General features: G+C 47.8%; 5 protein-coding genes across 5 annotated transcripts; 2 read left to right on the forward strand and 3 right to left on the reverse strand.

Annotated features, from left to right (window-relative positions):
• Positions 1-9774: 9774 nt before the first annotated feature.
• On the forward strand, positions 9775-12078 carry BDV37DRAFT_295356 (putative D-lactate dehydrogenase (cytochrome); the record flags this gene model as incomplete). Its single annotated transcript, XM_032089853.1, has 11 exons — positions 9775-10068; positions 10130-10322; positions 10382-10490; positions 10543-10639; positions 10689-10723; positions 10790-10891; positions 10943-11233; positions 11282-11511; positions 11562-11743; positions 11812-11915; positions 11965-12078. 11 exons carry the CDS (start codon positions 9775-9777, stop codon positions 11996-11998), a joined length of 1671 nt encoding a protein of 556 aa, XP_031939814.1. The 3' UTR covers positions 11999-12078.
• Positions 12079-12157: 79 nt separating this feature from the next.
• Positions 12158-13236, reverse strand: BDV37DRAFT_272809 (aromatic alcohol reductase; the record flags this gene model as incomplete). Its single annotated transcript, XM_032084947.1, has 2 exons — positions 12158-13108; positions 13165-13236. The coding sequence occupies 2 exons, from the start codon at positions 13234-13236 to the stop codon at positions 12158-12160; spliced, it is 1023 nt and encodes a 340-aa protein (XP_031939815.1).
• A 347-nt stretch (positions 13237-13583) lies between these two features.
• On the reverse strand, positions 13584-14259 carry BDV37DRAFT_252428 (uncharacterized protein). The gene has a single exon (XM_032082419.1). The coding sequence runs from the start codon at positions 14142-14144 to the stop codon at positions 13896-13898; it is 249 nt and encodes an 82-aa protein (XP_031939816.1). The 5' UTR covers positions 14145-14259; the 3' UTR covers positions 13584-13895.
• A 1139-nt stretch (positions 14260-15398) lies between these two features.
• BDV37DRAFT_295359 (putative FAD monooxygenase) lies at positions 15399-17677 on the forward strand (the record flags this gene model as incomplete). Its single annotated transcript, XM_032089854.1, has 4 exons — positions 15399-15536; positions 15587-16604; positions 16658-16891; positions 16939-17677. The coding sequence occupies 4 exons, from the start codon at positions 15399-15401 to the stop codon at positions 17646-17648; spliced, it is 2100 nt and encodes a 699-aa protein (XP_031939817.1). The 3' UTR covers positions 17649-17677.
• A 628-nt stretch (positions 17678-18305) lies between these two features.
• BDV37DRAFT_295361 (uncharacterized protein) lies at positions 18306-18692 on the reverse strand (the record flags this gene model as incomplete). The annotated part of the gene is made up of 2 exons (XM_032089855.1): positions 18306-18417; positions 18466-18692. The coding sequence occupies 2 exons, from the start codon at positions 18690-18692 to the stop codon at positions 18306-18308; spliced, it is 339 nt and encodes a 112-aa protein (XP_031939818.1).
• Positions 18693-25690: the final 6998 nt, after the last annotated feature.

A 25690-nucleotide genomic window follows, 5' to 3' on the forward strand; every position in this document is an offset into this window, starting at 1 on the left:
TTCTCCTTTTCAGACGCCCTGTTACTATCAGGTAGCAAAGGGATCAATAACCGTAGGTACTACTACGTAAACATGTTGACAGCAGGTGCTCATTTTCTGGAACAATAGGCCTGAAGTTGGACCGAGCATAATTATTTCCTGATGTAGTCTTCTGTTCCTTGAGAAGGGCGACTTCCAAATTGGGTGAATGTAAAGCTGCCTTAGGTCGCATAATAACTAGCAAGATGGCACTCAAGTCGGCCTGCGCTTCGAGGCCTCGCGAGGTATAATGTAGTTCACAAGTCAGCGTTTACTAAGTGTCGCTATTGAGCATTCTACGAAACTGACTCCAACTGTTCCTTGCTGTCTATCTGACGGCACTCACAAAGCACGGCTTCTCACGGGGCCTTTCAGGGGCTTCGGTCACGGTGTGCAGATTTACCTCTGGCGGTGGATGGCGTGCTAAAGCCAGCCACAGCGTGGACTGGGCGTAAGTCACCAATAGTCGCTGGCTGATGCTGGTTTTTCAGCAAATTGGAACAGGAAGGGTAAGGCGATCGTCGGCGGTATATTATCGTTTCTTAGGAGAGTCCATAAATGGCGAGCAGCGACCGCTGGGTTCGGTCCAACCCAATCACTCAAGATGATGCCGCTTAATATACCAAGGTTGGCTCGATAGCCGGGATCGCACGGCAGGGCTTTGGGTCGGCGGCGGCGGTGGCTTCAGCAAAAGGGGGCGGAGATGATAGAATCGGGGCATCGCGACCATTGTGGCCATTGGTTTTCCTATACTCGGTCGGGCTCAGAATGTTAGTTATATCCAATGCGAACATGGTTGAGCATAAATCTGCCCTGAATCAGTAGGGATGGTCACGAAAATGGGAGGAATTCTCGAGTCAGACGAATGTGAGAAAGGGGGACACATGTCTGGTCGATATAGACAGATAGTTCATGCCATCCTAGATCGTACCATAGTGATCCTTTCTCGCCGGCGCAGGCAGAAGAAATGGAAAAACGAAGGAAGAATTCGTCTGTGCAAGGACACAGCATAATATATCGACTAGGCACGGGATGTGCTCCGAACGTCCCGGCGCTGCTTTTCCCTGTTAGTAATACATCCCTTATTTACTCTGACCACCAAGCTCGCCTTTACGACCATGACCGTTGTCTTTCTCAATGTATCGTATGAGTCTCGTTGGCCAGGTGGATTCCTTGCTATTGATATAACCAGGCTAGTTGCTCTGGAACGTTATATGGCCGCATTATGTGACAGCTTTACTGATCTAGGGCAAGACTAGGTTCCTAAGTTCTTCCTGGGCATGATTCTGTCATAAACTACCACCAAGAGATTCAATACCTTCTAGAGGACGGTCTTGATTGAATATAGTGTCTCTACAATTGTAAGGGAACATGACCTTAGGTCTTCTATGAAGCCAATGCCAACATAGAAAGGGTAGAATAGCAAAGTATGCTGACCGCCCTTATGCAAATTTTTTGCGGTCTCCGTCCTCCCAATTTGAATCATAAAGCTTCTAGTCAATAATCACGTATATCTATCTAGCTGGCTCAATGGTGAACCGCTTAGCCTTCATGATATGGGGGTAATGACGGTGTAAGTAAACTTCTTGGTCACTCATCCTGCTTGTATCACTCGATCCACTGATACTGGTACTGCCTGAGTTCAAACAGAATATGGCCAACCACGATGGATGGAAATAGTTGCCTGATTTCTTCCTAGCGCAAGCGTTTGGAGCCGAAGCTGGCAAGTCATGGACAACCAAGAACGCCACGTACTGATGTTAGCCAATCTAAAAGTAGAAGACGATCGCTCACATAGGTTAGACCCTGCTAAGAAAATCTCCGAAGGTGGGTCCAGCCTGATAGTTTGGACCTATCTTATTGACATACTGACCGCACAACATCCATTTGAGCGACCGTTTCTCTCGTTGGAAATTCGCCGTCACACAGAAGTTTGTTTATATTTTTCGAAAGCTTTTAAGAAGATTATGCTGCCTAACCCGTGTCTCACCCAAATCTTGAGACTGACTCCAGGTGCCCTCATTTCCAGGTATCTAATAGTACCTTGTGCTCACCCTGTTCAAGCGATTTATGTGAAGCTATGTGATAACCTCTTTGCCATGACTTACTTCAACGCGTATGTGTGTATGCTGTAAATTACTGGTATTCAGCTTGCCATATATAAGATCGAGGCTCCCAATTCGTAAGTCATAACAAACACTGTTTATGTGGAATGGACACGACCCGTGGTCGACATCACTGCGGGCCCACTGTTATGGAAAGCCCGAATATTCAGGCATAATAAGGTGAACCTCTGCGCAGCAATACATTTAAAAATCTCCTGGCAGCCCAAGTAAGGAGAATCCCATCGTCCTTCACCAGAAGAACGACATGGCCTAAGGGCCTACCTGGGGAGTTTGGTGGGGAGAACAACATTCCCTTATCGAAGAAGCCTCGTCTGAAGGGGGAATGTGTGTGGACGTCAATACTCTTAGGACGGAGGCCACGGAAGAAGGAGCCCACTCATTGAATAGCCCTAATTCGTCGTATAGACAGATTAGCCCAATCTTTACGCGCACAAATGGTAGTGATCTCCGCGGAGAAACTACAATTGCCGAATTCTTCCATCGTTGAGAGGCGCCCCTTCGTGGTTGTGGCTGGCTGAAGTACAGACAGAAAGCAGCGACTTCGCTGTTGTGGCTGGCTGAATTGCAAACACCAGGCCCAATCACACATCAAGCGGTGAAATCGCCTTGTGGAGCTTTCTACCGTGAAGGTGTGAATGGCAGGACGTGGCAAAAGCGTGGAAACCTGGATCAACCAAAGTTCAACAGCGTTGTCGCCAGCCGAATACCCAAGTGACAGTGACTGGGCTTGGTTTTCATGCGAGCAGGCGGTTCTTGTGGTGGTGTCGTCTTGCCCTCCACACTTATTTATGGTAGGGCTTGCTGTGGGTTACCCGCGGCGCACCCAAATTGTGATCGGCAAGCAATTTGTGAGGTGGAAAAACGGTTGAGGGACCACAAGGAATGTCATTGACTCGTACTAACAATCTTGTGCCCATACGACTGACTCGGCAGTGGACACCTGGGCAGGGAGATCCAAGAGCCAAGCCTCCCATTGATACTACAGTGCCAAACTTACTAGCCAAATATCTTACATCGCCTCGCAGAGTCGGACTCTGGGTATCTAGTGAATGCTATCTCGAATGGGAGATCATGTACCTACAAGCCAAGATAATGCATTAAAAGATACGTCGAGTGAAAGAGAATGAGGACCTAACGCCTGACATCAACATATGATGGACAGTTGTTAAACTGGCCAAAAGGCCAGCTCTCAGCCTACCATACCCTCTCTGCTGCCTATGCCTTCCATATTCTATAACTTCAAGCGAGCAGTAGCATGCAAGGTAGCTGCACTATTTTTTCGGTACTGAGGGACAAAGACCTTGGCAATACCCTTCTCAATGACATTCGTGTGGTATTGCTGAGGACCAACAGGTGGCCAATTGAGGCCAAGTCTCCGGATCAATGTCATGTTCGCCCACGTGGTGCTGGTCTAGACGAGTTATGAAGCTGAACTTTCCATTGAAGTGATATAGTGGCGGTGGTCTCTTGCAATCCCTCCTGAGCAGCGAGGAAACGTCTCAGCATGGCTCATGCCAACCTTCTTTACCCCCCACGCATGCACCACCGCAGAAGGCATGATCCATGCTTTTTCTCTAAACAGCTACTGCACTATCCCGGGCTATTTTGCAATGATATGGCACGACGGGGTCGAGAAGTTGTATACGTTGAGGGATACACAGAAGGTGAAAGAGGATTCAATGGACGCTAATAGTCCTAAATAAACAGTCATTCCGATCAGTCAGTGATTCAACGACCAGCCCAGATACACATATCAGAAATCGAGAACATACGTATTATTGACCAACATATGTAGCTCAAATGAATCCACATTGGCCTGAGCCGGTTCTTTCATTTGGTAGATCCTGAAGGGCCCGTTCAGATCTAAATGCAGTAACCTATGTCAAGATATCCTTTCACTGAGGATTAGTTTCCGAATATCTTAGAAAGCCATTGTTGATGAGCTGGTCTCCCAAATGTGGCAGACTGTTCCGAGCACAGACGCGCGTCATGAGTTAGATAATATGGTATGGATCACTCTCTAGTCATACTGTAGAGCAGGAATAAGAAACCCAAAGCCGAAAGCGACAGTAATATTGTCATGAAGAAGTAATTGAGCGTATGTGGTGGTCAAGTTGGATGAGGACGAGCAACGGCCCAGGCGGATTAAGGGATCGCCATAAAAGTGGCAGGGATTGGACGTGGGATTGTGGACCACACCGGTAATTCAACCTTTCGGTTGTAGTTCAGTATGGTCAAAATTTCTGTCAGATTTCTTGGTGTACACAGCAGCCCCGTGAGCAAATAGGGCTACCAATGCAATTAGCGCTCTAACGGCCACACGAGTTCTACCGGCCCCGATATACCGATAAGTTTCCCACTAGGTGGAGCTCTACAGAAGATCTGAGAGGTACGTATACCCTTATGGCGGCAGTAAGGGCGACAGTTCAGATAGACAGCATTTCTCGTGAGGGCCGATGGTGTATGACGAGCACTTCATATTCATATCTGGGTGATAGACTAAGTCATGAAGCCCGGATTTACAGATCACACAACAATTTCACGATCTCAGTTGTGCGAGTCGCTTTTGCGCGAGATGAGTTAGTTGCTTCTGATCAGAGGGGTCTGAACTCTTACGACTGTTAGCGTCTCATCCATAGCAGCCCCTTTCCTTACATGCTTTCGGTTCAGTTGAGACTAAAAATTCTAACGGTTACCGTCAGCTCCGCCACATTTTGGCATCTATGCTCGCTTAGTACAGATTAGGTTTAGACGGGACAATCTTCTCCAATACAGTATGAGCAGTGTGATATGTGGGTACGTACTGAAATTAATCCTTCCTGATTACGGAGTGTGAAGCGCATTTGTATCGAGTTGTATCCAGATTTCTGCCTTGGAATGCATCCCATTGTGTGTAGAAGCTATCAACGTCACTCTGTCTATTAGCACTAACGAAGACAATCTTCTAAATAGGATTGTTCTCTTCTGTAACTTTGACTTTGTTTGCGAAACCGTATGCGCCAGATGCACCACTGTACAAATTCCCGTTGGCCGACCCAAACCCTTCCAATTATAGTCCAAATTGTGGGTTTGGAATATGTACTCAGACTGCCAAGATTGACAGTTGCTTTTGGTGTGCCACGGTGTGCTATTGCGTAGAATAGGACGCAAAGTCGGCGAGGGACGACACTAAAGTTGGAGCGACTTCCGTGGATAGCGCTTCTGTGATTCTTAGGATATGACCCCAAGTCAAGTCTTGCCATGCACTAGCATCCTCAATATCTTCAATAAGGAGAGAGGTGGAGAGATGAGGGGGAAGGAATCATCGACCATTATGGCCTTATGCTTGGAAAGCGAGCACATGCTTCCTCTCGTTGAGCTATGAGTGGTAGTATTAGCTTCCTTTGCCCGTTAATTGAGGAGTCGGCGATTTGATATCGCACCATGATACTCGTAGATAGACTATGATCACTAATTCTACGCTTAAAATCACTGATCCTGGTCATTTGCTAAAATGGGGAATGTACTCATTGGTATGGTTGAAGTCCCAACCCAATGTCCTAGCAGAGCTCTTTTCTCGACTTGTTTTCGACACATGACTCTGATATCGTCTGAAATACCCGCTTAGTCACCCTATTCTGCTTGTCACTGCTTCTGCTCACTGTGATCCTCCCCTCACGATCATCTCATCAAGTCCATGATCGCCTGTCCATGTGGTCTTCACTTATCACTGCGGAGCTGGCTTCATTGCCTATGTTGCTTAGGTATTAATCCTGTGTTGCCTCCATGATTGATCATACAAATCCATTGCTCAAAAATATCTCCATGTTGTATACTGATACCTTGACTACGCTTCGCTCTGTGGACCGGAGAAGTAGTATTTCTACGAGACTGAACGATCCGACATCTTTCTACAATGGCATCTGGGATGATGGCCCTGGGCGATAACCACACATTTGGCTAATTCCATGGAGTGTACCTGAAAAGGTACGTACCGAAGCAGCTTATGCTCTTCCCTTTGCACTCAATAGCGAACTATCGCTCAGTTGAAGTGTTGACCTGTCTCCTTTAGGAACTACTAGGTGTATACCTCCATACAACCATCCGGGCACTGCGCAGCTGCCACTTACAATAGTGTCTTTTCAAACCATTGATACACGCCCGTAGCGGTATAATCACTTGTACGTGATCATGAACGATACCACAGAGCATTCTCAGATATGTGCCTTGGTTTCTGCGCACTTCATATGCTGCATAGGCCAGGGAGCTCCCCCAAGACAACGGTCTTGCATCTTTCAGAGGCGAATATGTTGCCAAAGGTAAGATTGGGTATTGCTTTTGGATAATATGGCAATTGACATCTAAGTTTGTTGCTCTTGCCGCAACGCAAACTTTATTAGGCTTCAAAATGGGACACCAGCACCATCCTATTGAACTTCATCTCCACCAGACTATGCTGACGAGGAACCTTCCGTATAAGAGATAGACCCAGTTGCACCTCCTACTACGCCAGCCACAACCCGAGTTGCCATCCGAGTGGCAGCAAACACACGCGCGCGCGGGGATGCAATTGATATAATAGCATTATAATCTGATATCCGGAGAATGGCTCTTGAAATGGCGATAACTCCTTGTGGGCTTCCTATGGTACTAGGACCTATCTCCTGCTGTCATTAATTCAGCATTACGAGTCGCTGACTATTCCAGCTTCCCAGACCAGATCCCCTATCTACGGACCTTGACCTAATCTTCCCTATGTCCTATACATCGTATCCATCGTTCCAGGATATGTATACCACCTCAAAGGGCTTGTGACATGATTTCTCCTAGCGAGTCTATTACCAAAAATGCGCATCGTGTTAGGACGATCACTACTTATGGCAACCTTAATGTTCGGCATGCTGAGATACCCATGGCGCACAATCGAACGTTCGATCAGATATCTACGTGATAGGGCGGCATGAAGTGAGAACATTGCCTAAACCGAGGATTCTCACACTCGAGCAATTTGGTCCCCCAATATAGCGTGTATTGGAGGTAGAACGAATTTGGGAATATACCATACTACTTAAGGTCGATAGAACCGGTACGTACAGGCTACGATGATGTGTGTAGGGGAAGCACAAGGTGAGGTCGGTCGGTTTTATGATCTCTTCTCCGAATGTCCAGCTCCCCATAATATGCATGTGCGTGGTATTCCATGGACTAGCCAGCGAGGGAGTCAAACTCCAGGTATTCACTTGTCAGGTGTTTCATACGCGGAGAATCCGTGTAGCTTTCCTTGGCGAGGGAATGCAGAAGCACTGCCAGCTGCCCCCACTGGGGGACCATGGAATGATCAGCTAAGATCCGCTGAAAGGTGTACAGCGAAAATTGGACGAGACGTGTACAGACCAAGCTCAATCTGTGGGTCAGGGAGGAGCTCACATACGGCAACGGGTGATTAGCGCTCCTTTCGGTTTACCGATCGATCCAGACGTTCAGATGGCGTATCCAGGGCATGAAGAAAGAATATAATGGCAGGGTATTCCTGCAAGGGGCTGCACATCGCGGTGACGTGGCTGGTAGGTCATAAGAATAGTGGAGACAACGAATCTCGCAAGTTTAATTATGCAGTGGATTTTCCACGGTCGTTCCAATGGGCAAACAAGATTGAGTAGCACACACGGCCCGTTGGCCTGCTGCAAGACATGTCACAAATGATTGAGTATCCACCCTATGTAAGTTGCATGAACGAGCGAGACATAGAATCCATTCTAGGCGTTGAGAGATCCTGCGTTCATGTTTAATGCCACTGCAGCGGAGGTCTCACTCACCTGTGTTAGTCGACCATCAACAGGTACGCTTAATGTTGCATCTTCTTCTGAAACCTGCTTTGACGCCGTATTCATGTTTAATAACGCAAATAAGCAATACGCACCCAATCGTTGATGACTTCCCGGTAGCTCCGGGCGTACTTTGGAAAACTTTCATTCCCACGGTCGGCAATCAACCATGCTATTAAAGAAATTGGGAAATGATGATTGCCATAAAACTCCCAAGCACACCTGACCTTGCCCATTACCTTCTTCTAGACGAGACTTCAACCGCTATCACCAGGAAGCAAAATTGCCGCCGTCATCGCTCATGTAAAAGTGCCATGGTCCGCGAGGAGCTAACCTGTCCAACTTCAAGGGCATTGAGAATACCGAGATGATAACACAAAGACCACTTCGCAACGTAATGAAAGTATGCCTCTGCGGTTGAGGACATAGCTGATCAGCTTTAGTGTTACTCGTGAGGAGCGTACAAAAGTGCAGTCGATGTAGACAATGCATCAGGCACTCCAGTGGACGCCACCTCACGTTTCTATTGCTAATTCCTTCTAACTCTGCTGGGCTGTTGTGCGTGTACTCTAGAAAAGCCCTCGAAGCCGTTGAGCTAAAGAAGGCACTCCGCAGGCTCTTCGTTACCAACTTAGGCACACGATACCACCAGAGACAGACAATACTGGGTTCTCGGCCGACGCCCAGGTGAGTGCAACAGGGAAACCTTCTCATTGAGCAAGGCAAGAAAATCAGCCAGAACGACCGGCCACCCGCCGTACAATCACTAGATAAGACTAACAAACTGAAAATGAGCCTACCATGGGTCTGGCCATGGTGGAAGTATCACATGTGTCGCGAAACTGAATTCCGCTAGATTGAGATACGCGATTGGAGGCGCAGAGAGCAACAACGATGCAGCGTCTGTATCGTTGTCTGGTTCCGCACACCAAAACAATTACTTCAGAATTCCGGGATATGTCTCTGCCTTGGTGTTGTTAAAGCCACGACCGAGCCTAACGTCTGGTCAAATCGTCGGAACTATTCTTGAGAACACGGCACTATACATTTGCGACTATCATGATACGACTAAAAGCCCAATTTGCCGATAGCAGGACCACGGCACATCACTCCTTGACTCCACATACATAGACAGTATAGTGATTATCAGAACCACACAGGATACGATAGCCTTGCAGTCGCAGATACTGACTTTCCGATGGAAACAGCGTAGGAACGCTATTGTGTCCCTTAATATCATGTTCTGTCTGGGCCTCATATGTGGTGATATCGCCTCCCTCTTCATGAGTGCGCTAAGACTACACTATGGGCTTCGGTAAAGAAGTAGCAGACACAATATGCATGTTGATGAAGCTATTAGCACAGTGGAAGAGTGTGCATACTGTTAATTCATGTTGATGCTTGTGCTTCACGAGTATATAAAGGTGCGCATAGAACCAGCGCCCTACCCGACCCTGTTAATATCTATATATATTTGCTTTCGTCATGAAGCATAATCCCTAGCAAGATCTATTCTAACCACACATCCTTTAGAAATATCACCCCTCAAATGAAAAACACAACAAAATTCACAGCTACTTATAACCCCAGCGCAATATCAAACAGCCGGTGCGGAGAAAGAACAGGGGTAGGGTGGGATTGGCCAACTAGACTTGAACGCAACGGCTTGCATCGGATATTCCCGATCGGGAAAAGCCGCGCCGCGCAAGGGATCCGAGGCACTTCACCACGGACAACATTCCGAGTCGAATCAATACTGGTACATTCCAACTTGGAACATACATTGCTCTCTCACAGTGATAAGGAGAGAGAGAAAAGAACTCCTAATGCGACCTATACCAAGAGCAATTCCATTCCCCAGGTTCCGCCCGGGTGGAAGAGCAACTATCCCCGCCCGGACGCTGTTCGCTCGATACAATCATGTAGAGGCCACGCGGCAAGCTCGCGCCGATTCCAACGGTCGCAGCTCCGTGCAATGGGGCCTCACGGGTCTCGTCACTGGGATTGGAGGGTGTCTCCTGGTTTCGCAATGGCAATCCTCAGATTCACCCCCGGTAGAGTCACCAGAGGTCGATGGTGCAAAGGGGTTTCAATATGCGGATAAAGAGACTATGATAAAGGTACCGATACTCGGAGGCCGTTATCTGTTTCCGTGTTGTATGCTGATATGAGCTATGGTAGGGAATCAAGATAATTGAGGAGACTCTAGGAGAGGATTCGGTCTCTTGGGATGAGGAAGAAATTGCGATTCACGGATATTCTGAATTGTCCACTTCGAATTGTGAGTCCAGGCCGGTGGCTGTTGCTAGGCCGAAGAGTACGGAGGATGTGGCCTTTATTGCCAAGATTTGTACTGCTTTTAAGATTCCAATGAGTGAGTTATCTTCCGAGGCTCTTGAATTGGTCAGGATATTGTACTCACGACCCACGCAGTTCCATTTGCTGGTGGCTCAAGCGTCGAAGGGCATTTTGTGGCGCCGTACTCAGGATTAACCATTGACTTCTCGGATATGAAGAAGATCATCTCGTTCCATCCGGATGAGTAGGCTGTTTCAAAGGAAACACATACGAAACGAAGCTAATTGTTCGTTTAGTATGGACGTTGTAGTCCAACCGGGGGTGAATTGGGTTGATCTCAATACTCTCCTCAAGAATAGTGGTCTTTTCTTACCACTGGACCCCAGTCCCACGGTACCATTCCCCACTCGGGCGTTTATAGAGAGATCTAATGAATTTGCAGGCATTGATCGGCGGCATGGTCGCAACCAACTGCAGGTAAGTTTACTCTTGGTCACATCATCTGCAGCTATTCTGGGGCCCGTTCTAAAAGTCGATATATAGCGGAACAAATGCCGTGAGATACGGTACAATGAAAGATTGGGTCGTCAATGTCACAGTTGTCTTGGCGGATGGAAGCGTAATCAAAACAAGACATCGGCCACGGTATGTATTGTTCGTGACAATTATAGTGCACAAGTAGCTGACGGCAAGAAGAAAAACATCTGCTGGATACAACCTGACATCCCTGTTCACAGGGAGCGAAGGGACACTCGGCATGATTACAGAAATCACGCTGAAGCTGGCCACCATACCAGAGAAGCAAAATGTGGCCGTTGCCACATTTCCTTCAATCCGTGAGGCAGCGGCTACCGCATCCAAAATCATGCGTACTGGAATCCAAATTGCTGCTCTGGAGATGATGGACGAGACTCAGATGATGGTCATCAATAAGAATGGAGGAGCAGGGGGTAGACTCTGGGAGGAGAAACCCACATTGCTATTCAAGTATGTTCCCCCAAGCTACAATGTCGGATACGGCTAAGCGGCAGGCAGATTCTCGGGAACACCGAGAGCTATAGAAGAGGATGTGGAGCGAGTTCGGACAATCAGCTCGCAACACGGAGGAGCGAATTTCGAGTTCGCAAAGAGTGAGGAGGAAATGAACAGTCTTTGGGCGGCGAGAAAAGAATCTTTGTGGGCAATGCTTGCGGTGCGACCTGAGGGCACTCAGATCTGGTCTACGGATGTTGCTGTGCCGTTATCGAGAATGGCAGAGATTATTGGTACAGTATACTAATGTCTCCTTTCTAAGTTTATTGGCTAACGTCTCCAGACCTCTCTAAGAAGGAATCAGGCCAGCTAGGGTTGTTCTCGAGCGTCCTAGGCCACGTCGGGGATGGGAACTTCCACCAAGCTGTGATGTATAATCCGGACGATCCAGAACAGAAGCAATCTGTTCGAGACTGTGTGCTGGCAATGGTGCATAGGGCTGTGGAGATGGAGGGAACCGTTTCGGTCAGTAAATATTATCCATCATCCAATGACCGGTTTTATATACAGGAGGTTGGCTAATGGCTTTCAAGGGCGAGCACGGTATTGGCCTCGGGAAAAAGGAGTGCCTCTTAGAGGAGCTGGGACCTGAAACTGTCGGGGTTATGCGCACATTGAAGCGCAGTTTGGACCCTCAGTAAGTCATGATCGGGTTATTGCTCGTACAGTGCTAATGATCATTCCAGTTTCTTGCTCAACCCAGGGAAAATCTTCGATTAGTCAAACAGTGAAGTTCTATTCTCAGCTCAAGATTCAACACAGCGAAGAAACCATAGGGATGATGCGAGTTATTGTAGCTAAATTCAAGGTCTGAATGTCCTGTTACTCAATCTAGCAACCTCTGTCAAAGGGGATACTGTTCATAGAATAGACGGCATGTCAGTTCCGCTTGGTCATATAATCGTACCCCTGATCAACCATTGCCTTCGCGTTCCTGGTCTGCGTATCGAGATCCTCTTGAGGAACACCAAGAGGTTCATTAGCCAAACCATGCTTGCTCTCATAATCCGCGTCTCCATTTGGAAACAAGACACGGGAGTACATGGCCTGAACAAAGGCACCGTGATCTCCATTCCTTACTCGCTCGAGTGCCTGTTCATATCGTTCACGGCTGGATTCAAACACAACCGTCCAATCTTCATCCTTCTCACCGGTGACCCGCTTCCAACTCTCAAATATCTCCTTCTGAGTCACCCTGAAGCTGGAGATATAGACGGGTTTATTCAACCAACGACTTAGCGTCACACTCTGATCATTCTCATCCTCAGGCAACACCTTCAAACTCAACAGCTTCGCAACAGCTCTCCCACACTGCGCAGGAGTACTAACGTTCATCGGAGTCTCCCCGTCATCAAAGAACACTACTTTCTTCTCCGCAAAATTAAACCCGAAAGTAGCGGGTCCAAGGCTCACACTATGCTCATACCAGAACCCACAAATAAGCGCTATCCACGACGAAACACCCGTCTTCTCGATTTCGTCGAAAGACTTGGGGACCCGCTCCCAGCCTAGACCGCTGTTCACTAGAGAGTCATTTGCGGCGTCGCAGCCCCAGACATTCGGCATCACGTATTTAACCCCAGCCTTAGCGGCGGCTTGTACAATCTTGGAGTGTGTGTCTGGTGCTGCGGTGACGGATAATGTGATTACCAAGGCGTCCTGGCCCTTGAGGGCATTCACGAGACTTGTCTCATCGTGGTAGTCGACAAGCACGGTCTGGATGCCTTCGGGTAAAGCGTTTTGGCCCCCGACGCGAGTCAGCGCGGTTACCGTGTGCTTGCCTGTTTTGAGGAGTTCTTGGGCGATAGGCTTGCCCACGGTGCCTCCGGCCTAGGTAGCTTTGGTTAGTTGACAGAGTTGGGAGCGACTTCTTATGCGTGACTTACACCGATAATTGCGACGCGCTGGATCTCATTTCTGAAATCTGGGCCCTGACCTTTGATGTAGTTGGTGGTCATGGTGTTGCAAGTATGAAATCAGTAAGGGTTTATGGTTTCGGGCTGTGATAATATGTATATCATCAAGAACATCCATCCTCCTTTTATAACCCCTCATGGATTTCAGGAAGGTCTATCTTGGCTCTGTCCATTACCTCCGGTCTTGCTTATGTCCGATTTTAGATTGCAATACGGTCCGAACCGGCTACAATGTACTTCGTATAGCCATGCTTATGAATCTGGTGAGACGGAGATAAGGCCCCAAAAACCGACCGAAGTTAAAATCTGATGTAAGAAACTCAGCCCCAAGACAAGGCTGCCTTGCGGATAATCATTTCCTTTTCTTCTTTCGTATGCTTTGCCTGCCGTCTACTTCGTGCAGTGGGCATCTGGTATAAAAGCGTGAAGACTGAAAATCTCCGCTCTTGGCGGGAGCCGAGTAGGGAGAATATCCTTCCTCAAGGCCCTGTCCTTAGACTATTGAAGAGACACGAGAGCAGGGCGAGCCGACCATTTTCTTTGGTGACTGAAGCTAGAACTGCATACCCGTTCCTATTGGCACGGACGTGTGATACATGTTAGTATACCAGACTGCGTTCCACACGTCATGATAGAAACTGGGCGGTCCCAAGACGTAGGAAATCCGAGATCCATGATCATGCCATAGCCTCTCCTCACTGTTACAAGTCAAATCTCCGTTCGGCTGGCTTCTCAAACTTGAGCCACTTCTCCGGCACCTCATGCATCTGTCCTGCTTCCAATATATCCTCAAACCACCGACTAAACCCTCGAAACTCCCCCTTCGTCGCGCCCGATCCCGGGCCCAAATCGAAAAACGTTCTATCTATAGTTTCGTATCCAGATGGCACCGTTTCAGCTGTACACTGATCGTTTAGAATACAAACGCTGAGAGCAATCATCTCGTTCATGCTTGGCACAGTCGGTGGGAGACTCGCCTTCCACCCGGGGGATTTGATTGCCTACTTCGCTTTGTAAGATGACGGCATCAGGAGAGACACACCCGTGGCGATGAGGTGATCGCGCTCCTGGCGCGCCGATACTGCGTAGTCATGGGGAATCTCGTAGACCATGGGCTCGTCGTCTGAATCGTGGGGAACCCCGTCGTCTTGAGCTGATTCGGAGTGTGTCTCATCCGAGCGTTGGTCGAGGTCTTCCTGTGCGGACATCGTAGGTGCGGCGGCAATCTCGTTCATTCTCTAGTGGTATTGGTCTTCGTGGTAGCTTTCCTGTGTCGAGGAAACTAAATACTAGCGAAGAACGAGATGTGGCAGCATAGAGGACGTCTGTGGCTTAAATGCGCTGGATACTGACTTAGGGAGCTGAACTAACCCCGAAGGACGGTGGTAAATGTCATAATTCGATAATCATCGCGTCGAATATATCTCAGTCATTATAGACAAGGGTTCTCTCTGATGAATTAGTATATCAGTCGAGACCGGAATATTTGTGAGCTGTAAGAACACAGAGAGAGATATATTTAGGTCGAATAGCTAAGCTACACTTGTATGTCTGAACAAATTCATTTCGCAGCCTGTGGAGAGTCTAAATTTTGCAAATATATAGTTCCTTGACGTTATTTTAGACCGCGGGCCCAGTTAGATAGTCTCTTACTACATCGAGACTCGATTGATTGGACCAGTGGATACTGGTTCCAAGGGACACGTCGCAGACCCACCGTCCTAAGGCCATATAGATACACTAAGGTTCTCCTTACCAACGCAGCCAACCTAGCTACTGCTGTGTCAGGAAATAGAGCAATATTCAACCCGGTATATGATTGCTGTACCTCAATTACCCTAACATTATCTAATCCAGAGAAGGCCGAACCTAGAAGTCGGGAAACCTTAAAAGCCCCCAGATTTTCGTCCGAAGATAGATCTGACCAGCGATGCCCAACGGTGTTTTTAGACGCGAATTCGGCCGTGAGAAAAGCACCATGCCATTGGCGCAGAGTTTTGGCGTCTTGCCAAGGGCATGCCTGCATATTCTGCGGGGCAGACGCCGTGACTTGTCAACAAAAGTATCCTCTGCCAACATATTTTTTTCCGCTTCATGACAAATATTAAACTGCGAGTGACAGGTATAAAAAGGCGCTGGCGTTTCAGTTTCCTAAATCTCCGTCCATAGCCCAACCTAAGTCGACTATCCGTACCTCTATCAGCATGTCCAGTGCGCTACCAGCCAGAGAAGACCATGTGGACGTTCTTATCGTTGGCGCCGGGCCCGCAGGCCTCATGCTGGCAAACTGGCTGAGCCGATTCGACATCAAGACGAGAATTGTGGACAAACGAGGCACCAAGGTGGGTGTTTGCCATACATTGGACACAAGGCTGTATTAATGGAGCTGCAGATCTTCAATGGCCAGGCGGATGGCCTCCAATGCCGCACCCTAGAGATTTTCGACTCCTTTGATTTTGCCCACCGTGCCTGGAGAGAGTCAAACCACCTGCTCGAGATGTGTTTCTGGAACCCCGACAAGGATGGCGTTCTGCGACGTTCGGACCGAATTCCGGATACTATCCCCGGTATCAGTCGCTTTCAGCAGGTGGTGCTGCATCAGGGTCGCATTGAGCGGTTCTTTCTCGACTCGATCAAAGAGCATAGCGACATTGCGGTCGAGCGTGGCGTGTTGCCGACTACATTCGAGTTCGACGAGTCAAAAGCCGCGGATTTCGAGGATTACCCGATCAAGGTCACATTGCGCACATTGTCGGAGGAAGAGGCTGCTCCTGCTCAACGACAACAGCACTACAGAAGACCCGACGGCACGCAGTCAGTGATCAGTGACGGGCTTTTCCGAAGTAACTTGGCTGCTGACGACACGGATGATCTCATTCGTGCAGCGAAGGCCAATAACAATGCCCGCTCCGGCGAGACAGTGAAAGCGAAATTCATGGTGGGTTGCGACGGTGCGCATTCCTGGGTGCGGCGACAGCTTGGCTTCAAGTTAGAGGGTGACTCCACGGACTATATCTGGGGCGTACTCGACATTATACCCATCACGGATTTCCCAGATATCCGCCATCGGTGTGCCATTCACTCGGCCAATGCTGGTACCGTTATGGTCATCCCACGGGAAAACAGGCTTGTTCGACTGTACATCCAGTTGCAGACGACTGGGCATGCGCAGACAACAAACAAGGTGGACCGTTCGTGGATTACTCCCGAGATTATTCTGCAGTCTGCGCAGCGCATCATGCATCCGTATAAGATAGACTACACGTACTGTGACTGGTGGACTGCGTACCAGATTGGGCAGCGGGTGGGGGACCGTTTTTCTCTACGAGAGCGAGTCTTTCTGGCTGGTGATGCGGTGCACACGCATTCGCCCAAGGCAGGGCAGGGTATGAATGTAAGCATGCAGGACAGTACGTATACACGATATGCTTTCTTGGAGCATCGCCACTTACCGCTTGCACAGCATATAATCTAGGATGGAAGATCGCGCATGTAGTCAAAGGATACAGTGAGGGGTCGATTCTGAAAACATATCAATCAGAGAGAAGACGGGTTGCGCAAGATCTCATTGACTTTGACCACCGGCTGTCAAGATTATTTTCAAGTCGTCCAGCAAAGGACGCCGCGGACGAGGGTGTCAACATGGAAGAGTTCAAAAACGCAATGGAGAAGGGAAATGAATTTGCCAGCGGAACTGGTAGGTTTTATGATTCCCGGTCTCGATTCGCAGGCTAATATGAGCAGTGATCAATTATGGTACTAGCGTCATCGTTGCGAAAGAAGGCGACTCTGTTGAACAGGGAGATGGTACTGAAGTTGCTGGCAGCCTCCAACGAAGAGTGATCAGCAAGACGCATCTGGCTACAAAGATCGACATCGGCAAGCGGATGCCAAGTTTCAAGGTGCTGAACCAATCTGACGCTCGTCCATGGCATCTGCAGGAGCTCTTAAAAAGCAACGGACGATGGCGGATTATCGTGTTCCCTGGCCAACTTAGCATGTCCCAAAATATGCAGCGCATGCAAAAGCTTGGTGTCAAGCTAGGCAGTCGGAACTCATTCATTCGCCAGTACACTCCGCCTGGGCAGCCGGTTGACGGCGTTATTGAAGTTCTCACAGTCCATTCTGGGCCGCGGACAGGCCTGGAACTGTTCGATTTGCCGGAGGCCTTCCATCCATTCGATGAGCAGACGGGCTGGGACTATTGGAAGGTCTTCGTTGATGATCAATCTTACCATGAGGGACATGGACAAGCCTATCTTAATTATGGTATTGACCCTAGCCATGGCGCCGCTGTTATTGTCCGACCGGATCAATATGTGAGCTGGGTTGGTGATGTGGATGATTATGACGACATGGCGAGGTTTTTCTCCGGATTTATGAGGGTTCAAGCGGCCTCAAACCCTAGGTCCGAGAGTTGTTCAACAGCATTCTCTGCAGTCTGCAAACTGTGAAATCATCATCAGTGGCTAATCGCTGGCTAATAGACGAGCGAACCTACTGACACTCAAGCAGTGAGAACTACGCAGACTAGATTTAGTAGGCTCGTCATTTGCATGTAGAACCGTGTAATACATTGACTTTCAATTTTTTGCTGGTGACGGAGAGTTGTTTTGGTTTGAAGTGTATAGAGGATGAATGGGAACTGTATCAGAAGAGGGGTCCTGGATTTGGTTTAATACACCCCTAGAACTACGTCAGATAGGCAGGGGGATTGGCAGCTCTCAATCCAAACATGCCCCAGAATTTCTAATGTTGATATAACCAGAACTTTAAAATAGAATACCACTGAGAGATACCAAGGTTGTCATGCGGATTAGTCGGTGGCTTAATCAAAAAACAGTATATAACCAAATCGCATTGAACCTATCACTAGAGCCTGGTTATTTCACGTTTCATCAATTATGGATAAACAACAAAATCGATCGATTATCAAAAGAACTTAAACAGCAATTTCAAACCATAGTAAAGGAATAATAGAACTACACCAACCACCTCCAGTATTTTGCAATTGTCCTCCCAGAAACCAGTATATTGGGTTCTTCCTCCCTATTTTTCTGAGGTCTGGAGAGCCGCATGACTCTAGTTGCAACTGTTTGGACGAGGTCCCTCTACATAATGTTAGTATCATTGTTAGTATAGGTGTTATGAGGAGTCACCGTACGGCAACGACGAGGCCTGTCCTCTTCTCTGACCCATCCTTTGGGAGTCTTGTACCAGTTTCTGCAGGCGTGTAAGTACGAATCAATCTTTCATGATTTTCAAGCACACCTGTATCTGCACTGGAAATTGACACTGTCGCCTCTCCTGGCGGTGCCTATTCTATCACTTGACTGGCAGGGATACTTGAAGTAGTCAAATCTGCGTTCGACTCTGCAAGTATCCCGGTCTTCAAGAACAGAGTCCTCAATGTCTTCAGGCTCCGCAGATGGAGCAGCATTGACAAGAGATAGAGTAAGGGGGAGAAGGGCAGTGAGAAGATAGATTGGGGACTTCATGTTGAATGTCAAGAATGCTCGATTTCCTGTATGTGAACTAGTTGTGGTTGATGTTGTTTCACAGTTGAGATATGGTGTGTGTATCACTGCCTTTATATGTGTCTATGCATGCAGGGATCCTCCATGGAAGAAAAAAGAAATCTATTGTAAGCTGGCCAGGCCGGCCGAGACAAGATCTAGCTGCTTGATGTCCAATCTCCTGACAAGGAATGTCCATCTCTATTCGTTCATTGTGAATATGACATCTCTGGAACCACAACTGAGACATACACCGGGCGCATACTGAAATAACGCATTTTCATATTGGCTAGTCCAGAATTGAGCTGCCAGATCACCAATACACAACAGCGGGATTAGGGTACGATTAAACGCTGTCTGGACCCGGATATCTGAGTTTACCCAGACCCTGCTTCATGAGTGAGACATGATCCAGGTGGATACCATTTACGGGACCAACGCCAAGATGTGGCTTGTTTTCTTATCAGGTCATCCTGTCATAGCTTCTTTAAACTTGTCCGCATTTGACTGATCAGCGCCAGATATAGTAGCATGTCCCAGGGTCGGGATTATCTTGGGTACGGAACATCCGGATTTCTGGGTCCGCACAGACCACAGTATGTTGCCACCCGTGAAGTTTAACAATCATATAGTGAGTAGTTCTTACCTTCTAGGAGCATCCCTTAGGCTAATGGAAGGAGGCTGTACACAAGACCAGGGAGTGCTATCTCTGGTGCTGTATCTTTTACGAGGTTCAGCTATGGAACCGGCCAACGCTAGTAATGTAGATTAAGTCATGACCACAATGTGGTTGTTCTAGGCTCCTCCGCCAGCTGTGCTATCCACTGGTTCTCTGACGTCCACGGTTGGGCCGGTCTTGGCAGTGAAATCGCCGGAGTCAAGACTGGCTTGGCATGGCCAAGCGTTGGCTTTGCGGAGGAAAGCCTAGAACGCATCAGCGGGAATGTTGTCCGCCCCAGCTCAAGTGTCACCTGAAGAACTGTTCTGCTAAGCCATTGACATGGCGTCTATGATCAAGAGCGGGTCCCACTTGCGATTGTCCCCCGCGTGATCGTCAGGGAAATGTGTCCAGCATTTCAGCCACAAACTTTCCCCTAGAATGACGGAGATGGGGTCTTTCGTTGGAGAGCCTGAATGCGGATATCTCAGCAACGTTGGCTCATTGATGGGTGATCGTACCGGATCCTCAATTTAGGAGTACTACTAGAATAGGAGAATTGCCGCTTGTACTTTATGCTGTCTCAACTTCCATTATCAAATGTGTTAGGGTGGTTAAGAACAAGACAGTCTACCCACAGCTCAAACAATATGAGGTATTCAGAAGGTTTTACATCACTACCCGCTCGAAGATCCACCTACCCACTTGTCTAGGTTAATGCTCATAGAAAGCTTAAATCTGAACTGTATTCCATCACCATTGCCCCGATATGGTGCCCAATTCACATTCTGGCGAACGTTGTCAATATTATACTATATCCTCCCCGGCCGAGATGTAAAGCGTCGTCGTATGACATTTACTATCTTAAAATGGCTGACGACCGTGCGTGAAACATATCCAAAGAGATCATTTCATCTCTTTGTCTGATCAAGTCATAGTGTCTTTGTGCAATATAGGTAGTCCATCGGCCTGCCTCCCAGAGACTATCACTATCCACTAGATTCGCTTGTCACTCTTCCTCCAACCTCGGTTTATCACTCTCCTTTGCCCACATTGCCAGAGATGCCCGGCCCGCACAGACCATCCAAGGGCCTGATCGCTCAACTACCATGGAAGCACTGGTTAGGCGTTCTGCATGGCTTTCCTGCATGTATCAGCATGCAGATCTGATGTATAGAAAGATTACCGGCAAAATGCCTATGCAAGTAGAAATCAAGCGGGTGCGACTGGGGGCCGTGGCATTCATACTTGAACAACATAATTATGTAGGAAAGTCCAGTGATTTGTCCACTCGGGCAGGGCTAGAGCTGCATAACCAACTTGGTTTGATATTACATCCCACCCAATGTTCACAGTACTTCAAGCCTTGCTAGGGGACCAAGTTATAGCGTTTTACTAAGCCAACATCTGCTTGAGCATTACGTAGAGAGTTGCACGAGAAGGTTATATATGCACATTCTTGTGAGCATGTATGAAAAACGTCCTATTCGTTGGAAGGAATTATGAGAATAGTAGACGCTAAACTAGCAAAGGGGCTGGCTATGTGCCGAGTTAGTATCAGACATAGCCCTCAGAGGAGCTCCCCCTACGAAACTCACAATATGATTGACGGTGGCACTTCACTACTCTCAGAGACACATGGGGACGAGTAGCCTCATCTGTAGATTTGCCCTAGAGGGTTCGGACTCCGCGGGTTGGTTGGGTTGCCAGCTTGTTTCCAGGGGCACTGGCACCTGAGTGAGTAACTATATAGATTAGCCTGTTCAAATATATCTCTTGTCTCTATGGCTTTTACCGAAAAGATGTCACCCACGATGGTATAGTACCACTTCCCAAGCTGAATAATATCTATTCCACACGGAGATATACTAGAAAGCTTGGTTCATCTGGTCTACTCTGAAGAGGTGACAGTGGGAGCTAAACAGATTGTAGCGCCTACTCAGTACCATGCGGTGGGATGATGCTTAGAAGAAAATATTATGATGAGGTACAACGGCTGTAGTCAAAGATGTTGTAACGGTCACTCTCTTGAATCACTCAACTATCCTCTGACACAGCTCCTCAAGATTACAGGATAGCCAATCTACCGACTCAACAATGGATTGAAGGTATAGAAAAGAGACATGATAGAAGTAAACACGACAATATGTTCTTGCCGTTTCTTACTCCTGTGTAAGTCGCAAAACTCACACGCGCCCCCGACGGCATCCTACGTGGAGCTGATAGATCGATCTTGGCGCTGCTGTGCCGAGGCCAAGCGCATTCAACTTCCTTACGATTCTATAATGCGATAAGGTAACCTCAATTGCCTTGGTGCAGGGAGTAGTATCTACATAAAGAATATGAAAGTCTTCGGACATTGGCAATATGAGGACAGCTCGTCACTTTGGTGCACACTCAAACAGCACGAATCAGATCGTAGCCAACTGATGCTCGAGTGTTTGAGGACACAACAGCGATCCGTCAATTGCTACGGCAGAGATGTTTAGAACTCTACCAATTCCTACTCGTCTAGGTCATGTGGATAGGGTTCTATAGCAGAGGATCAAGGAAAGCCTTTTAGCAAAAGCAGGCTTCATTCGGGCTCACTGTTTTAGTCTTACAGGCTGGTTTGGTCAGGTTCAAGCTCGATATAACCCAACGATCTTAAAATAAATAGCCTGAAAATATCGGCGTATCTAAGCTTCATCTTATGTGATATGTTCTTGGGTGTGTCTTCTGTATTCACACGAGGAATGACCAAAAGGACCGAAAGATCTAGAAATCCAAGGCTTAGCAAAGGAATGCGCGCCTTTGTTCTGACTACCTCGAATTCCCCGCGGACGTGCCGCGCTGCTGCTATTATTAAAAGCTAGCTCAGTTGATGTGCCATGAAACCAGTGTAGGTCTCGTACTTACGGACGTATCGAAGTTACGGCTGGACCCAAGGATATTGTTGCGCCAATACTGCGACATACAGAGCCCAGGATATACCCTGCCCGTCGACGTTGAACCCGCTCATGGGAATAACAACGTCCGAAGGAGGGTTATTGCTGATCTTTTCGTAGGCATTTAAAGCAATCGGACTGATCAGCTCCTGGTTGGCAGTGATTTCGTTTACAAATTCTCCTTCGAACTTGCCTCCGCTAGGCTCGAGCCAGGCATTTTTCTCCTCATAGAAAATCCACGCTCTGCACCGAAATTTATACCGCCGCTTATAAACAAAGATAGCTTACTCAGGGGGGCAAGGGTCGGTGTCTGTGACTCTTTTTAAGGTCGAAGACTCTAGTACGTTGAATGTTCTCGTTTCCGTTGAGCCACTCACTTCCGCAGAGATGCCCCAGCCACTGCAGCCAGCGCTGGCTGAGACCGACTCGGAAGTTTCACTCCCCGAAGTGACAGTCATACCAAGCTCAGCTGACTCTTCCTTTGTGTGGTGGCCTTGAGAATCATTCTCAATGCTGAATTGGAAAGCCCATTCGGCGAGAGAAGCCCCACGTCAACCACTAGAAGACTAGTGCCATCAAGGTCTGCGCAGATCCGACCGACTAGCACAGTACCATCGGCCACATCACGTAGATTTCTATCCTTGGCTTTGGGGTTTACGGGGATCGATGACAATTCTGTCGGCAAGGTGCTCACGTGGGGCTTCGGTCATATTGTAGATCAGAAGAGATCGACGTATTAAGAAGAGGGAAAGAGATCGTTAGATCTGATAGATAGCCGCTAGGTGGAACTTCAGTCTGCAGAAAGCCATGGATTAGGTAAGAGAGAAGGGATTCTTCTGGCTATTTGTACGCATGAAGAAAGAGCCATCCTTCTGGTCCAGTGAGGATATTTCTCCGGTCACCGCGATGCATTGAATGCAGCAGTGATGACGTGTCAACTACTAGCAACCTGTCATGAGGACTGCACCACCTCTAAGAGCCAGAGATCTTCTAGTTCATCAACGCGTGCAGATAACCAAGACCTTCCACTGTTTGATCTAATTTAAGTCCCAACAACGATCCTGAGCCGGTGTCGGACCGCCCAGCGACCGGAAGACTCTTCCTACGTTCTAGGCTAATCAGGACTGCCAGTGGGAATACCATGCCAACACATCATGCAGCAGCTTTTGCGGGAAATCTGTCGAGGGACAAAACGTGGCTTGCAGCGACGACCCGTTCCATATTCCGACCCAATTAGGTGTGGCCGTGCCAAGTTCCAAGGCATCCAGGCACGGTGCGTGACGCTCTTAGCAAAATTACTTGAACGCATGGAACATGATTAGAAAGAGGGTTTTCAGTTTGGTATGACAAGAACACAAGTGAACAGTGCCGAAGAATTACGCCAAGGATTGTCTTACTGTTGTTTTTCTTACTGTTCAGATGTAGCCTTTAAGTCTCATCTCTTGGCTAGCGGGAGTTTCCACGGAATCCTTTTTCACCGCACTAATCTAGGCATGCATCCACCCAGAACACTAAGCCAAACTACATACCAATGGCCATGTGCAGATAGAATAGGCTGGGACAGCCCGTTGCGGCACAGGCGTGCAATGGACACATATTGATAAGGTGTCACGTTAACTAGCCAAAATGTCTAGTTCCAGCATGGTTCTACTTTGTAAAAAAAAGTATTCTGGACGAGTACACCTGGACTTATCACTTTAACTTCTGGTCGTCTCTATTTTATCTTCCGGGGCATATCTAGGTTCCTAGTATCCTGCAGAGCGAGAGAGAGACCCATGAGGTCGTGACGGCATTGTGACCAACGATGTGATATATAGAAATGTCGGTCTGCCGCCAATTCCAGAGAGGAGGAGCTGAAGAGCGCATCCAGTGCAAGGACGACAAGTGTGCATGGAGCAGAGTGAGTTGGCCTGGGCCAACTTGAGTGATCGGCAAAGAGGAGGTCTGAGCACCTTCCTCATAGCTAGCGTCAATACGAGGGGTAGTATCACCAGTATGCCGATAGATGGTGGGGCCCGATCTGTACATCCTTAGAATGGACTAGCCAGGAGCGTTAGGAGGCATTCGTATTAGATCGAATATTAGGGGCGAACAGGAATATTGGATATGTCTAGATTAGGCCGATGTATGTATTCGCGCCAGCCTTAAGCTCCTGTGGTGGCTGCTTCTTTCTGATTGCATGACCTGCGTGATATTCTGACCACTACGCAGCAATTCAGCCCTTGACGAGCAGAATTTGATCCGGGCAATATTATTTTCAGATCAGTGAGAGACTTAACTACAAAGCATAGTGGAACAACAGTGTATGTGGAAATGCTCCATGGATCCTGGCCTTCACCAGGTGATAATGGTTTAACAAGTATGGAAGGAAACTCCGTAAGCTAATATGGCTCGTCTATTGACATAGGAAAATCGTTCTAGGCCAGGCCTTGATATATCACTTAACGTGATTCTTGGAGTACGGTGAGTATATTCAGGTGATTGGATGCAGAGCAGCCACCCCAGGTGCACCATGATGGGATCCTTAGTGTCTTCTTCCCCTTAAATTTAGCGCATTCGTGTTCATTGCCTAAGTCCAGATGTTCTGCTACTGCGTTCTCATTGATCAAGAATACCGCCCATTGAATGCGGCTGGCAGCGCCAGAGGGGTTGGGACTACATTTGGTTGTACTGTTGCTGCCAGTCTTTAGAGTATCATATCTCCCTTCTCAAACAGCGCATGCCTGGGAAGACGACTTAGTATGTTGGCTTTCGATCAGGAGTACAATCTAGCACATACTGCTTTAGCGATTAACATTATCATAATGCCTCAGTAGGGTGAAAATGGTTTCAGGCCACTCTTACGTCCGTGAGTCCGTCATTGCTAGTGTTCTACAATTTATATTCCCAGCTGTCTTCCCTTCTCTCCATACAGTTGTGCATTCTTTTCTTACCCTTGTTGCCAATTCCATATCTACTATGAACATCGAGAATCTATGATGACTTCATACTTTCATACAAATCGCGTATGGCCGTGTATTATTCAGTGATAACTATCATAAATACCACCGGCAAGAACAGTTATACAGCTATTGTACTGGTGACATGGCACATATTGCTACATCAGTGATTCACTATAAAAATGTTCATGTCTGTCGTTTCCTTTCATATTAATAAAGAAAGATAACAACAATTATCCATAGGGCTTTAATTGTTTAGATCGATAAGTCCATAAAAACAAGCTTTTAAATTGCACTGCGATGTTCATTGAATACATAGGATCGCTTCTAAACACCCTAGGAGGAGTCTGCACACGAGAAGACTCCCGATGCACTTCCTTCCCCAGGTGATCGTTCTAGACGGTCACTTTCAGCCCATCGCAGTGAGGAAGATTAACCAGCTCAACCAGAGAGGTA

The sequence above is a fragment of the Aspergillus pseudonomiae genome (genome assembly GCF_009193645.1).
Source record: "Aspergillus pseudonomiae strain CBS 119388 unplaced genomic scaffold BDV37scaffold_50, whole genome shotgun sequence".
Classification (NCBI taxonomy): domain Eukaryota; kingdom Fungi; phylum Ascomycota; class Eurotiomycetes; order Eurotiales; family Aspergillaceae; genus Aspergillus; species Aspergillus pseudonomiae.

What these genes read in the sequence shown, in the direction of transcription:
- BDV37DRAFT_252428 (XM_032082419.1), bottom strand. Translation starts at nt 14,144, where the DNA reads ATGAACGAGATGATTGCTCTCAGCGTTTGTATTCTAAACGATCAGTGT.